General features: G+C 34.7%; 1 protein-coding gene across 1 annotated transcript; it reads right to left on the bottom strand.

Annotated features, from left to right (window-relative positions):
* Nucleotides 1-208: 208 nt before the first annotated feature.
* LOC7468587 (zinc finger CCCH domain-containing protein 49) lies at nt 209-11,323 on the bottom strand. Its single transcript, XM_002314093.4, is given in 7 exon segments — nt 209-549; nt 8,416-9,233; nt 9,876-10,099; nt 10,434-10,493; nt 10,495-10,704; nt 10,826-10,976; nt 11,168-11,323. Coding segments are annotated over 6 exon segments (1,596 nt in total). The 5' UTR covers nt 10,931-10,976; nt 11,168-11,323; the 3' UTR covers nt 209-370.
* Between the last annotated feature and the right edge of the window lie 2,833 nt (nt 11,324-14,156).

Genomic DNA, 14,156 nt, shown 5'->3' with positions numbered 1-14,156 from the left:
TTATAACTGCGTAAAATTGAAGTATACATTATACAACCACGATGTCATGAGAACCTAACCTATTTTCAAATTAAATCTTGGCTAGAATGCACAACTCCCATGAAATCATGGCTAGAAGTTAAATGCCCTTGCCCCATTAATGGGAACCTCGATCACTGATCCTGATCAAACTTGCACATGAATCCTACTAGACAAGGACAACGCTCCCTATAAATTGCATCACAACTTCTCATAGATAATAGATTCTGATGCAAGTTCTTGCCTTCTTAATCAGATAGTATGTTAAACAAATTACTGCAACCAACAATACAAGCAAGAGAAAACTTAAATCCAAAACGCTTGACGAGAAAGTATATCATCTAAACAAAATTTAAGGTGGGGGCCCTGAGGGTTTAGATTCTTCAGGTTCTCCAGGTCTAGGAGATGGTGGGCCGGAGGGTTTAGACCCAGCAGGTGCTTCAGATCCCTGAGGTGGGGGTCCAGAGGGCATGGACCCTGCAGGTGCTCGGGATCCCTGAGGTGGGGGCAATGAGGTCATGGACTCTGCAGGTGCAGACATTGGCGGTGGCACACGATGCTGATACTGCTGTGTGGATTGCACCACCTGTGGGGGAGGCACAGGAGTGTGATATGGCAGAGGATACTGCTGATACGGTGGCACTGGCGGCATATAACCATATGCTGGATAATGTTGTTGTTGGTATTGTTGTTGGTATTGCACGTGAGGTGGTGGCATACTTTGATATGGATAGTGCTGCCCGAGCTGCTTCTCCAATCCAGATTTATTCTCACCTGATCCTGCAGGCCCATTAGGAGTACCGTCTTGGGATCCAACAAGGGCACCCATTCTTTGAGGATCCATTGACGGGTAAAATGCTCGTTCTTGCTGAGGTGGTGGGGGAATATTGAAGTAGTGCATTGGAGGATGTTGGTCCTGGGTGCCTGGTGGATTTAAGTGGTTGTGTTGCTGAGATACAACTGCACGGGGCAACATCCCACTATGGGCCATTGCTGCCTGCTGCCTTGCTTCATCAGAACTTTCCGACTCAGGTTTTGGTGCTTGCGGTCTACCCCACATCAATTTCAGACGCAGACCCTTGATGACTAGCCTGTTAGAGAGCTCCGCTGCGGCCTTTTCTGCTCCTTCTCTGGTTGTGTAGGTTACAAAAGCAATTGCTCTTTGAGGCACCATTTTTATGGATTCAATTTCGCCATGAGCATAAAACTGATCCCTTAGGTCCTGCTCATTGATCCTCGCATCAAGCCCACCTACATAGAGCGTTTTAATGCTTTCATCCTCTGGTGGTTCTAATGACGGCATGTCTCCAGCCTTGTTGAGTAGCTTCATTGCCACAGGATCATTCACTCTTCACGCATTTAGAAAAACAAGTATAAAAATCAGATGAAGTCAAACTTCTAAAAATTCAGAAATCATATGCCTTTGTACTTAGTTTCAGTGGGGATGGATACATGCATGCATGCAGAATCAACTTGTGCGTGGTTTTCGGTTCCATCGTGAGAAGCATTACAAAGTCATCAGCTAAACTAAGTTTTATATCATTCGTACTCATTTAATTGCCCAAAATACAATAATCCACCTAAAGGACCACAAACAAAGAAATCAAATTTGAAACTCAAATAACAATTCAGGAACAGGGGAGCCAAAGGGCAAGAGCTAGCAATCATGAGTGTACACCCCTGCATGCATGCCAGAGATGGAGAGAGGAAAAACATAAATAAAGCTAATTATGCTTGGAGGATGAAATTACAACATTCTACGTACCCATAGTAACGATCTTTAATATTTTGTTGTGACAACTCCCCAGTTATGGGCATCTCATGCCTATAGGGGCACTCGGCACCTCGTGTGCATTCACCACGTGCAAAGAAGCTACAAACATGTGCTCGATTTCTTTTGTAGTATGGTGTTGTTCTTTGAAGCTTCAGAATAGTATCATTTGCTTGTGCCTTTCCATATGAAGATTCATAATCAATTCCCGCCCTAGCCTGCATCAAGCAAAATCATATCAGCTTCACTTAAGAGAACAACAGAACAGAATTATTGTAACAATCACCATCTCAGTGGAACAACCTTGAATGCATAACTAACTGAACTGCACACTGATTAGGCTATTAGATAGTTTGAAATCCATAACTACAATAGGAGGGAGACAGGATCAAAGGACCTCCTTGGTTATTAAATGAATGATCAAAGGTACAGATAAAGGTTTTGGTATGTAACTATAATTTTAGTATTCGTACTTATGTGAATCGAATAACTTGCATTAATTGTAGTTAAATAAAATAATTTAGATACATAATTTTCATTGCACAATAACTCACATTGTTAAGTATCTGCAAGTGTAACATCAAGTATTATGTTTACATTATCATTTTATTTAAAGATAAAAGGCCTGCCAAGTTTCATCTAAAACATATTAGTCTAATGTGAATCTCAGCATCTAGTTCATATAAAACATGCTCAGCAGTTCATATAAAACACGACTCTTAAATAAAAAGTACCAGTACAAATAAAAATGGGAAATTGATATCTTTCACTGCTATTATATGGTATATGCAATATGATTCATTCATAAGAAAAAAAGACGTCCCATGGCAACAAGCATGCTGCAAATAACAAATGTGGGTTTCATATATAGTAGCTGCATCATCAGTTCATTCTAACAACTACATGTCAAAATTACATCAACAGCCACTAGAAAGTAAACATTTACTTGGAAATCATCGGTTACCCAGTAATGGTGATACCCTAACAACCCGAGAATTCTAACACACAACACAGTAAATAGCTTCACATCACATACAGCCAAAAAAGCAACTAAAACATACTAGAGTTAAAACATGAAACAAACATACCCTTCGGTCATGCTCCTCGGCAAAATACTCTCTATTCACATCACTCTTTGGAATAGCATCGTTGGAATTTATACTGAGAGCAGTATCACGAACTTGAACAGGCAAACCATACTCTAGATCCAAAAGACAGACTTGACAAACATTTTTCAACTTACTGCAAGTCTGGCAAACTTCAGTCTTTTTAAATCTCGCATCCCTGCCAGGCCTCCACCTAAACACTGTAAATGGTCGAGTACATATCTTGCATTCCTTATCGAAGTCAGCTCTGGTCTGCATCCCACCAAGTACATACAACCGCAAAGGAACAAATCATATAAATATCCACACAGCACAGCCAAAGCCCCTCCCCCCCAAAAAAACCCAACTTGGAACAAGGATTAATATTGCATACCATTCTGACATAGGGATTGTCACCTAAGCAAGACTCGCAAATGATAGGAAAGTCAGACCGTTCCCATCCGTCAGCCTCCGGGTCTTTTAACAACCTGTGCGCCATTCCCTTTTTTCTTCTAGGTCAAACACACACTTCACTGCCCTAATCTCTGCGATGTATACCAGAAATTGTTGTTATACTTCTGGTCACACAAATCAAAATATTGTAAATTCAATTCTCAAAAAATATATATATATATATAAAAAAAACAAAACACAGGTAATTAATTCAGGCTTAACCCAATGACATAATCTCAAAAGCAATTACAAAACCCCTTTTGAAGCATTAAAAACAACGTTGCTAGAAAAGGAGAAGAAATCTTACCCTAAAAAGCCGGAATCTGGCGTGTTCAGATTTTCCTGTGATGAATAAACCAATAGTTATTTATCTTCTTCGCGAATCCGACAATCAATTGGATTTTAGAATCTAGGGCAGGGTGTTCTTTAAATTGTTAAAGAGGAAGAGTGAATTAACTCCAGGCTTTTATATATATAGATGGTGTCGGCCCAGACTGACCGTGTTTAGGCTTGCCTTTGTTGACTGGTTTGACAAGTAAGTCCATGGGCTTACGTACTATGGGTTTTTCAAGGTGTTTAAAGGTAAATACGCGTAGGCCCAAAAGAAAAGGATGAAAATAAATTATATAGTTTAGTGAAAAATTATAATTTGAATTCTAAACTTTGTCGTCAGTATGATAGTTTACATTCGCTTCCCATACTGTCGAGAAAAGTCAATAAAAATTATTTAATTATTTATAAAATTATCATTATATTTTATTTAATAACTAAATAATCTTTACAATTTTAAAATTATAAATTACAAAATAGCCATTTAATTAAAAAAAAAAAAACTCCTTTACCCTAGCCACCCGTATCTCTTACAGAATTGATTTGATTGATTTTAGACAATTCCAAACCTAGACCTCCAACGAAACCCAAATTAGATTGATTTTAGACGGTCACCAACAAGATACTCGGCAGGTCCCAGGAAATCTTTCAAGGTTTCACAGAGAATTGAAAAGTGTATTACTCGGATATCATATTCTTCTGCAATATCAAAAACCCAGTGAAAACAAAAATCACTAATTATCCAATTGGATGATTTCTCGGCGACAAACTGCTTGAAGGGGTGCTTCAAGAGATCACAGGCAAACTTAACATCAAAGATTGCAGATGAGGTTCCAGTGATTTTATCAGGGGTGCCGAGCGTGGTGGGAGTTGATACGAAAGAAACATGGACTCTAGCTTTGGCTAAAGCTTTGGAGAAATGGAAATATGACAACATGTGGCCAAAGGCCGAAAATATTCACAGGTGCCTTTCCAAGTTCCTTGCTAAAAAGAAGAAGGACCCAGTTCGTTGATCTGCTCTAAAATTGCTTCTGCCTTTTTTTTCTTTACTAGGCCCTTTTTTTTTCTTGCTGCTCTGTTTGATAAAATGCCAGTACAAACATAATAGAATACGAGTCCCATTCTCTATGTATTCATAAATAAATAAAAAATTAATTTTGTTTGGCAAAGATATGGAAAATAGATTGCTTGTTGTTGTTAAAGAGAAAAGGAGATGGGAAACGGATTTCAATCAATATCTTTTAATCAAATTCGTGATGGTTATAATATATATGAGGGTATTTTAATTTTTTTATTGCTACTTTTTTTATATAGTTTTTATGAATGAATTATTTTTTTCATATCACGACATAAACATTTTAAGGACATGATTTTTGTTTTTTGTTTGAAACTTGTGTTTTAGATTATAATAAGTTTTAATTTAAAAAAAAAAATTCAAAGGTGGTGGTGGTGAAGGAGGAGGAGAAGGAGAGGAGATGTTGTTGTTTTGCCTCAATTAATAAAATTTTCTCCCTTCTTGATATAAATTAAAATTATCTTAAGTTTTATTATAAAAAAATGATGGTGACAGAAAAAGATATTTTTCGTTGAAATAAAAAAAAATGTTTAAATAAGGAATGTGGACTTCTACTTAAGAAACACATTTCTTATTTAAAAGTTAAATCCTCGAAATTTATACAAATATTTTTTTTAATTTTTATTAAATTAAATAACAATTAATTTTGAAATTTATTATGCGTCATATCGTGTGGACATAAAATCTAGTGAATTCATTATAGCAATAGACTCAGTTCACTATGGATTGTTATAGTAAATTTACTTTTGTGTCTCTCATGAAAAAGTTAGAAGGTTAGGGCATGTGGGTATTTTGGTCCTTTTACGTTGACCTATTAGTCATTAAAAGATTGAACATGAGTATTATTTTCTTTGCATATTATTTTGTACAGTAAAAATACTATTTTGCCTTCAAGGTCAATGAAATTTAAACTTGTTGACCAAAGGTGTTTCTGACTTTGCACAAACTTGAAAATCAATAAAATATATATTTGCCCGTATATAAGATAAAATAGCCTCTATGCATACAGGGGTATTTTGGTATTTTCATATTGGTTTTATTTGTTATTTCCAAGGTCATGAGGGTTTTTTATAGTAATTTAACCTTATTTTTTAATATTAAATAATGAAAAGCTGTTGGTGCGTATTTTCCACGCAATGACTGCGTCTGCGCTTTTTCAACGTCACATGCGACACCACTGTTTATCCAAAAATGGCCTTCCTCCATGTCACTAGAAGCGCCGTCATGTGATCTTCCTCCCGGTGTAGAGTGTGTCGGTGGTGATCCGACAGTTTGTCGCCAGTGGTCGTTTCTTCTTTTTCTTGCATGCTTTTCTCTCTCTTCTAGTTAAAGTGCATATTTGTCCCTTTTATTTTTTATTTTTCAATTTTAGTCCCTGTGTTTTTTATTGTTTATTTTTATCATTGACTCTTTTAGAAAAGTTTTTTATATTTTCAATCTAGCCATTACAATTGATCATATATTAGTTTCAATCTAGCCATTACAATTGATCATAAAAAATAGTTATTTTGAAATAATATTTCATATATTCTCGGCTATGCATATTTTTTGTCCTTTTATTTTATTTACTTTGTTTCATATGTGTTTTTATTTTTATTATCTTTTATTGATTGGTATGAACAAATTTAGTGAACACAAATAAGTAAATGTTTTATTTTATGATATCAAATATCTTAATTTATGTTCATTTCTCATTTTTCTCTGTTTCTCTTTTAGTTATTATTAACAAAAAAAATTAATTTATTTACATAGATGATATTAGATTTTTGGATAAAATTTTTTATTTACATTTATAATTTATTTCATGAAAAAAAATGAATCTAGATAAGTCTGTATGCTCAAGTTTTTTTAGAAAGAAAAATTATGACCCGTTACGGAGCACATATCAAATCAAATTTTTAATTGCCCTATAATCAATGTTTTTTTTTCACTCTTATTTTTTAAATCATTTTGTGCAATTGATTTTTTTTTATTGATTTCATCTTTCAACATTTGATTTGTTAGAGATTTGACTTCATACGATCTTATCACTCTGCATTTATTTATTTTTAATATTGTTTCCTTTTTAAAACATGTTTTGTTTTTCAAGATGTTAGCTAATTTATTTAGAATTTTTTTGTGTTTTATACAAATGAAGTTGATTTTTAAAAATAAAAAATATTTATTTTTAAATAATATTGTTGATGTGTTTGACTTTGCATAATATTTTTTTATGGCATAAGTTTATTTGTCAGTTTTATTTGTGTTTATCTTTTAAGTCATGAGTTCTTTAGGTTGTGGATTTATTTTTTATTGATTTTAATAAACAAATTCAGTAAAAACAATTAGGTTAATATTTTATTTTATGTGATTGGATATCTTAATTTATACTCTTAATTTTATTAATTTCTCTTTTGGTTTTTTCCATTTAATTATATAAATGATTATTAATTTATTTAATGAGATACTTGCATAGACTTTTTAATTTATATTTTTAATTTTTTTTATGTTAAAAAATATATTGAAGGAGCATGCATATCTAATATTTTTTTAAAAAAATTATTACTCATAACAAAACCCGACTTAGATGGCTCGTTTACTCTAAGACGTGTTTAGTGCAGGATGAACAAGTTTAAAGCTTTTATTTTCAAGAAACAGTTGAGCTTAGCCAACAGTGATGTTGGCTAAATTTTTTTGTATGTGCAGTAAGGATATTCGAGTTAATCTGGATCAACTAAGACTAAATCTGTTACTAAACCATTTTAAAAACGCACCCTCGAATCATTCTGGTACATTCAAATGATACATGTTCTTAAATTTAAATAAATTTCAAAAATCTAGAATGAAGCAAAAATTCTTACTCACCAAGCCAGCCCTTTAAACTATTAATTATTTATGATTCAGCAAGTTGGATTATCCTGAAAATTAAAAGAATAGTGTTCAAATTGTAAGACTACAAACGGGAGAAGCTTCTTTACTTGCTGTATTGTGAATATTTATCTTACTGCTATCATTTTTTTTTAATTCAACTAATTTAATTATAACTGTGATGATCACCGATGATCAAGAATAATTTCAACATATAACAAATGATCAAGCACCTTATCACATCAGAAAAGAAAAGAACAACATTTATTTCATAAAAGTTAAAACATCATTTTTAAAGAACAATATTTATCATCCGTGCTTGAATAACGCAAACTTTTTATTGCTGCGTAAAATTGAAGTTAACATTAAACGACCACGATGTCATGAGAACCTATATACTATTTTCAAGTTAAACCTTGGCTAGAATGCCCAACTCCCATGAAATCTTGGCTAGACGTTAATGGGAACCTCGATCACTGATCCTGATCAAACTTGCACATGAAGCCTGCTAAACAAGGACAAACGCTCCCTATGAATTGCATCACAACTTCTCATGGATCATAGATTCTGATGCAAGTTCTCGCCTTCTTAATCAGATAGTATGTTGAACAAATTACTGCAACCAACAATACAAGCACAAGAAAACTTAAACAGCATTCAAGGTAAGGGCCCTGAGGGTTTAGATTCTTCAGGTTCTCCAGGTCTCGGAGATGGTGGGCTGGAGCGTTTGGACCCTGCAGGTGCTTCAGATCCCTGAGATGAGGGCTCGGAGGGCATCGACCCTGCAGGATCTCGGGATCCCTGATGTGGGGGCACAGAGGTCATGGACTCTGCAGGTGCAGCCATTGGCGGTGGCACAGGATGCTGATACTGCTGTGTGGATTGCACCACCTGTGGGGGAGGCACAGGAGTGTGATATGGCAGAGGATACTGCTGATACGGTGGCACTGGCGGCATATAACCATATGCTGGATAATGTTGTTGTTGGTATTGTTGTTGGTATTGCACGTGAGGTGGTGGCATACTTTGATATGGATAGTGCTGCCCGAGCTGCTTCTCCAATCCAGATTTATTCTCACCTGATCCTGCAGGCCCATTAGGAGTACCGTCTTGGGATCCAACAAGGGCACCCATTCTTTGAGGATCCATTGACGGGTAAAATGCTCGTTCTTGCTGAGGTGGTGGGGGAATATTGAAGTAGTGCATTGGAGGATGTTGGTCCTGGGTGCCGGGTGGATTTAAGTGGTTGTGTTGCTGAGATACAACTGCACGGGGCAACATCCCACTATGGGCCATTGCTGCCTGCTGCCTTGCTTCATCAGAACTTTCCGACTCAGGTTTTGGTGCTTGCGGTCTACCCCACATCAATTTCAGACGCAGACCCTTGATGACTAGCCTGTTAGAGAGCTCCGCTGCGGCCTTTTCTGCTCCTTCTCTGGTTGTGTAGGTTACAAAAGCAATTGCTCTTTGAGGCACCATTTTTATGGATTCAATTTCGCCATGAGCATAAAACTGATCCCTTAGGTCCTGCTCATTGATCCTCGCATCAAGCCCACCTACATAGAGCGTTTTAATGCTTTCATCCTCTGGTGGTTCTAATGACGGCATGTCTCCAGCCTTGTTGAGTAGCTTCATTGCCACAGGATCATTCACTCTTCACGCATTTAGAAAAACAAGTATAAAAATCAGATGAGGTCAAACTTCTAAAAATTCAGAAATCATATGCCTTTGTACTTAGTTTCAGTGGGGATGAATACATGCATGCATGCATGAAGAATCACCTTGTGTGTGGTCATTGACACTACAAAAATTGTTTTTGACATTCACAAGTTTGAAGTTCATGGGCAATTGAGTTAAAGATACATCAAAAAGCTGCATTTGTTGAGTAGAGGTGGAGTTTTCAGTTCGATCGTGAGAAGCGTTACAAAGTCATCAGCTAAACTAAGTATTGTATCATACAGCTAAACTAAGTATTATATCATACGTGCTCATATAATTGCCCAAAATACAAAATCAGCCTAAAGGACCACAAAAAAAGAAATCAACTTTGAAACTTAAAGTGAATCCAAAAGTGATAATGAAGTTGATGCCGATTGTAAAATATGTTATGAAGCATTTTTAGCACCACTTCATGATCTTAAATAGCAATTTAGGAACAGGGGAGACAAGAGGCAAGAGCTAGTAAACGTGAGAGTTTATGCCCCTGCATGCATTCGAGAGATAGAGAGAGGGAGAGAGGAAAAACATAAATAAAGCTAATTATGCTTGGAGGATGAAATCACAACATTCTACTTACCCATAATAACGATCTTTAATATTTTGCTGTGACAACTCCCCAGTTATGGGCATCTCATGCCTATAGGGGCATTCGGCACCTCGTGTGCATTCACCACGTGCAAAGAAGCTACAAACATGTGCTCGATTTCTTTTGTAGTATGGTGTTGTTCTTTGAAGCTTCAGAATAGTATCATTTGCTTGAGCCTTTCCATATGAAGACTCATAATCAATACCCGCCCTAGCCTGCATCAAGCAAAATCATATCAGTTTCAGCATAAGAGAACAACAGAACAGAATTAGTGCAACAATCACCACCTCAGTGGAACAACCTTGAATGCATATCTAACTGGACCGCACACTGATTACGCTATTTGATAGTTTGAAATTCATAACTACCAAATTACAACAAACAGCCATTAGAAAGTAAACATTTACTTGGAAATCATCGGTTACCCAGTAATGGTGATACCCTAACAACCGGAGAATTCTAACACACAACACAGTAAATAGCTTCACATCACATACAGCCAAAAAAGCAACTAAAACATACTAGAGTTAAAACATGAAACAAACATACCCTTCGGTCATGCTCCTCGGCAAAATACTCTCTATTCACATCACTCTTTGGAATAGCATCAGTTGGAATTTATACTGAGAGCAGTATCACGAACTTGAACAGGCAAACCATACTCTAGATCCAAAAGACAGACTTGACAAACATTTTTCAACTTACTGCAAGTCTGGCAAACTTCAGTCTTTTTAAATCTCGCATCCCTGCCAGGCCTCCACCTAAACACTGTAAATGGTCGAGTACATATCTTGCATTCCTTATCGAAGTCAGCTCTGGTCTGCATCCCACCAAGTACATACAACCGCAAAGGAACAAATCATATAAATATCCACACAGAACAGCCAAAGCCCCTCCCCCCCAAAAAACCCCAACTTGGAACAAGGATTAATATTGCATACCATTCTGACATAGGGATTGTCACCTAAGCAAGACTCGCAAATGATAGGAAAGTCAGACCGTTCCCATCCGTCAGCCTCCGGGTCTTTTAACAACCTGTGCGCCATTCCCTTTTTTCTTCTAGGTCAAACACACACTTCACTGCCTTAATCTCTGCGATGGATACCAGAAATTGTTGTTATACTTCTGGTCACACAAATCAAAATAGTGCAAATTCAATTCTAAAAAAAAAATACAAGTAATTAATTCAGGCTAACCTAATCACATAAACTCAAAAGCAATTACAAAACCCCTTTCGAAGCATTAAAAACATCGTTGCAAGAAAAAAGAAGAAGAATTCTTACACTACGAAGCCGGATTCAGGCGTGTTCAGATTTTCCTGTGATGAATAAAGCAACTGTTATTTATCTTCTTCGCCTTCGCGAATCCGACACTGGATTGGATTTTAGAATCTAGGGTAGGGCGTATAAATTTTTGTAAGGAGGAAAAGTGGATTAACTCCAGGCATTTATATTTATGGATACACGGTTTCGGTCCAGACTGACCGCGTTCAGGCTTGCCTCAGTTTGACTGTTTGACAAGTAAGCCCATGGGCTTACGTACCGTGGGTTTTTCTAGGTGCTTCTAGGTGAATTACGCATAAGCACAAAAGAAAAGGAATGAAAATAAAGGAAAAGATATAATATGGGGGTAATAAAATAAAATGAATTTGCTTGTTCTATTATTGAATGTAAATTATTTTGTAAGATTCATTTTTTTTAATTAAAAGTATGCAAAAAAAAGAGTGGATATTTTTTTAAAATTAGCGTTTCCATTTAAATTTGGATAAATTATATATAAAAATATATTAATTTACCTCGAGGAAATATGTCAACAATTAATCTTCATGTCAAATAAATAAATAAATATATCTTAATGTGTTTCTATTCACATGAACAACAAAGAAATTTCTATTGTCTAGAATAGTAGCAGATCAGTTTAGCAAGATGGAAGTTCAATCGATCCCTCCAAATTATGGCAAAAAGAGTAAAGACTTTTACACAGGCAAAAAAGGGAATTTTTTTTATTTTAAATTATTTTTTATATACATTTTATGATTTTTTATTTGATAATATTAAAAATAAATTTAAAAAAATAAAAAATATTATTTTAACACATTTTCAACTAAAAAAACCAAATAAAATTTTAATTAATCCTACTTAATTCCATGCTGCCTTCTTTTTTTCTTTTTGTATCGTTGAGGTTTGGGCTTTCAGGTTGGCCGACGCATACAGCGTCTTTTTGCCATGACCACCGCAACTTCAGCCTCGGACCCTTTATCACTAGCTTGTCAGCAAGCTGCTCTGCAGCCTTCTCTGCTCCTTCTCTGGTCGTGTAGGTTACAAAAGCAATTGCTCGGTGAGGCACCATTTTTATGGATTCGATTTCGCCGTGGGCATAAAAGTGGTCGCTTAGATGCTGCTCGCTGATCCTCGCATCGAGCCCTCCAACATAGAGCGTTTTAATGCTTTCATCCTCGGGGGGGTTCTAGTGAAGGCATTGCACCAGCCTTGCTGAGTAGCTTCAGTGCCACTGGATCATTCTCTCTACAAATACAGAAAAAAGAAAACAAAAGGGTGTAGGATTGAGTCGAAGTCATACACTTGTGTGCTTGCTTGGGTGGTGGGTAAATAGGTTATAGGTGCGCACGGTTGCCAGGTGGCCTTTTGAACGGTCTATGGCAAATATTGGCAACAAAAAAATTATTTTGACATTAACAAGATCGAAGTTCTTGGGCAATCTCAGAGTTACGTCATCACAAGCAATATTTCTAAAACAGGAGGAGAGATTTGGGTTCTAAAACACGAAAATCGTTAGGAGCATTATATATAGTAATCATTTAAACTAAGTATTGGTATTTTTGAGTTACAAAAATATTTTAAAAAAATTTTAAAAAAAATATTTTAAATTATTTTTTTATTTCTAAGTTATTTTGATGTGCTGATGTTAAAAATAATTTTTTAAAAATATATATATTTTAATATATTTTTAAATAAAAAAAATATTTTAAAAAATAACCAATACTAGAGCAACCACTAAATGGTATTATATTCCAACTCACACATGCTCTGTTATAAATACAATTTGCTGCATATGAGTGACCAGAATACAGCAATCAGCCTAAAAGGACAGCAAACAAAGAAATTCAATTTGATCTTTGAAACAATAAATATACTCCACGTTATCCAAATTGGAAATAATGATGAGCTAAATTAAAAAATAAATTAAATAAAAAAATAGATAATAAAAAAATAATAATGAGCACTAAATTTGATAAAAAAAAATTAAATGAAATGAAATGCAAAGGAATGAATTTTAACAAATAAATCAAGAAGATGATAAAAAAAAACTAAAAAATACCATTAAAAATAAGGACCAAATTGAATACAAAAATTAAATGAAATAAAATGTTAAATGATGAAATTAAAAAAAAATCAATTTTAAAAAGCATTAAAAACAAAAAAAATAGTAATTAAAATAATAAAATAAAATTAATACAAATATAAACTCATAAGATATATTTAATTTTTGAAAGGGTTGATTCAAAATCTGAGACAACGAAAGAGAAAAAAAAAATATTGGAACTCAACTACTTCTTTGTCGTATATAAGCACTTAGCCATTGAGAAGAAGGAAGACATTAGAGCAGCTCCAACCGAGCAGCTAAATGAGAAGCCAAACGTCCTTTGCCTTTTATTTCTTCACTGTTTGCATTCCAACGGAGGAGCTAAACAAATAGCCAAAATGGCTATTTGTTTCCTTAACAGCCATTTCTACATTTAACTGTAGAAATGGCCAAAATGATAGCTGTTGGGCAACGGCTACTTTTATAGTCGTTGGCCAACAGCTTTTTTTAAAAAAAAAAATATAGAAGAAATTTTCTATAAATACATGAAGAAAAAACTTGTAGTTTTAAATTTTTGTATTGTGTCCTCATCCTTCTCTCAAATTTAAAAAAACAAGAATCAATTATTCTCCGGTTAATTACTAACATCGGTTATGTTAATTAGCTGAAATTAAAAGGTATGCTTGTTTAAAAGCTTTTTCTATTTTCTTTTTATATCTCTTGATTTTTTAGATCTTTTGTTGTTAATTTAATATTTGTGATGAGTTTTATTTCTTTATTATTTTATGTTTTTAATATGGGTTAAGGAAGACAATTTTTATTTATGTTGTTATCTTTGATAAAATTGAGAGGAATTAATAATGGTAGTTGATATTGATAAAAAGATAGAGTTACATATTTAAAATTTATTTTTGATTGTCTGTTTTAATTTGAGGTTAACTATATTTT

This window comes from Populus trichocarpa, chromosome 9, assembly GCF_000002775.5.
Source record: "Populus trichocarpa isolate Nisqually-1 chromosome 9, P.trichocarpa_v4.1, whole genome shotgun sequence".
Taxonomy (NCBI): Eukaryota; Viridiplantae; Streptophyta; class Magnoliopsida; order Malpighiales; family Salicaceae; genus Populus; species Populus trichocarpa.
Note: the sequence above shows the minus strand (reverse complement) of the source record. Positions and strands in the feature narration are given on the sequence as shown.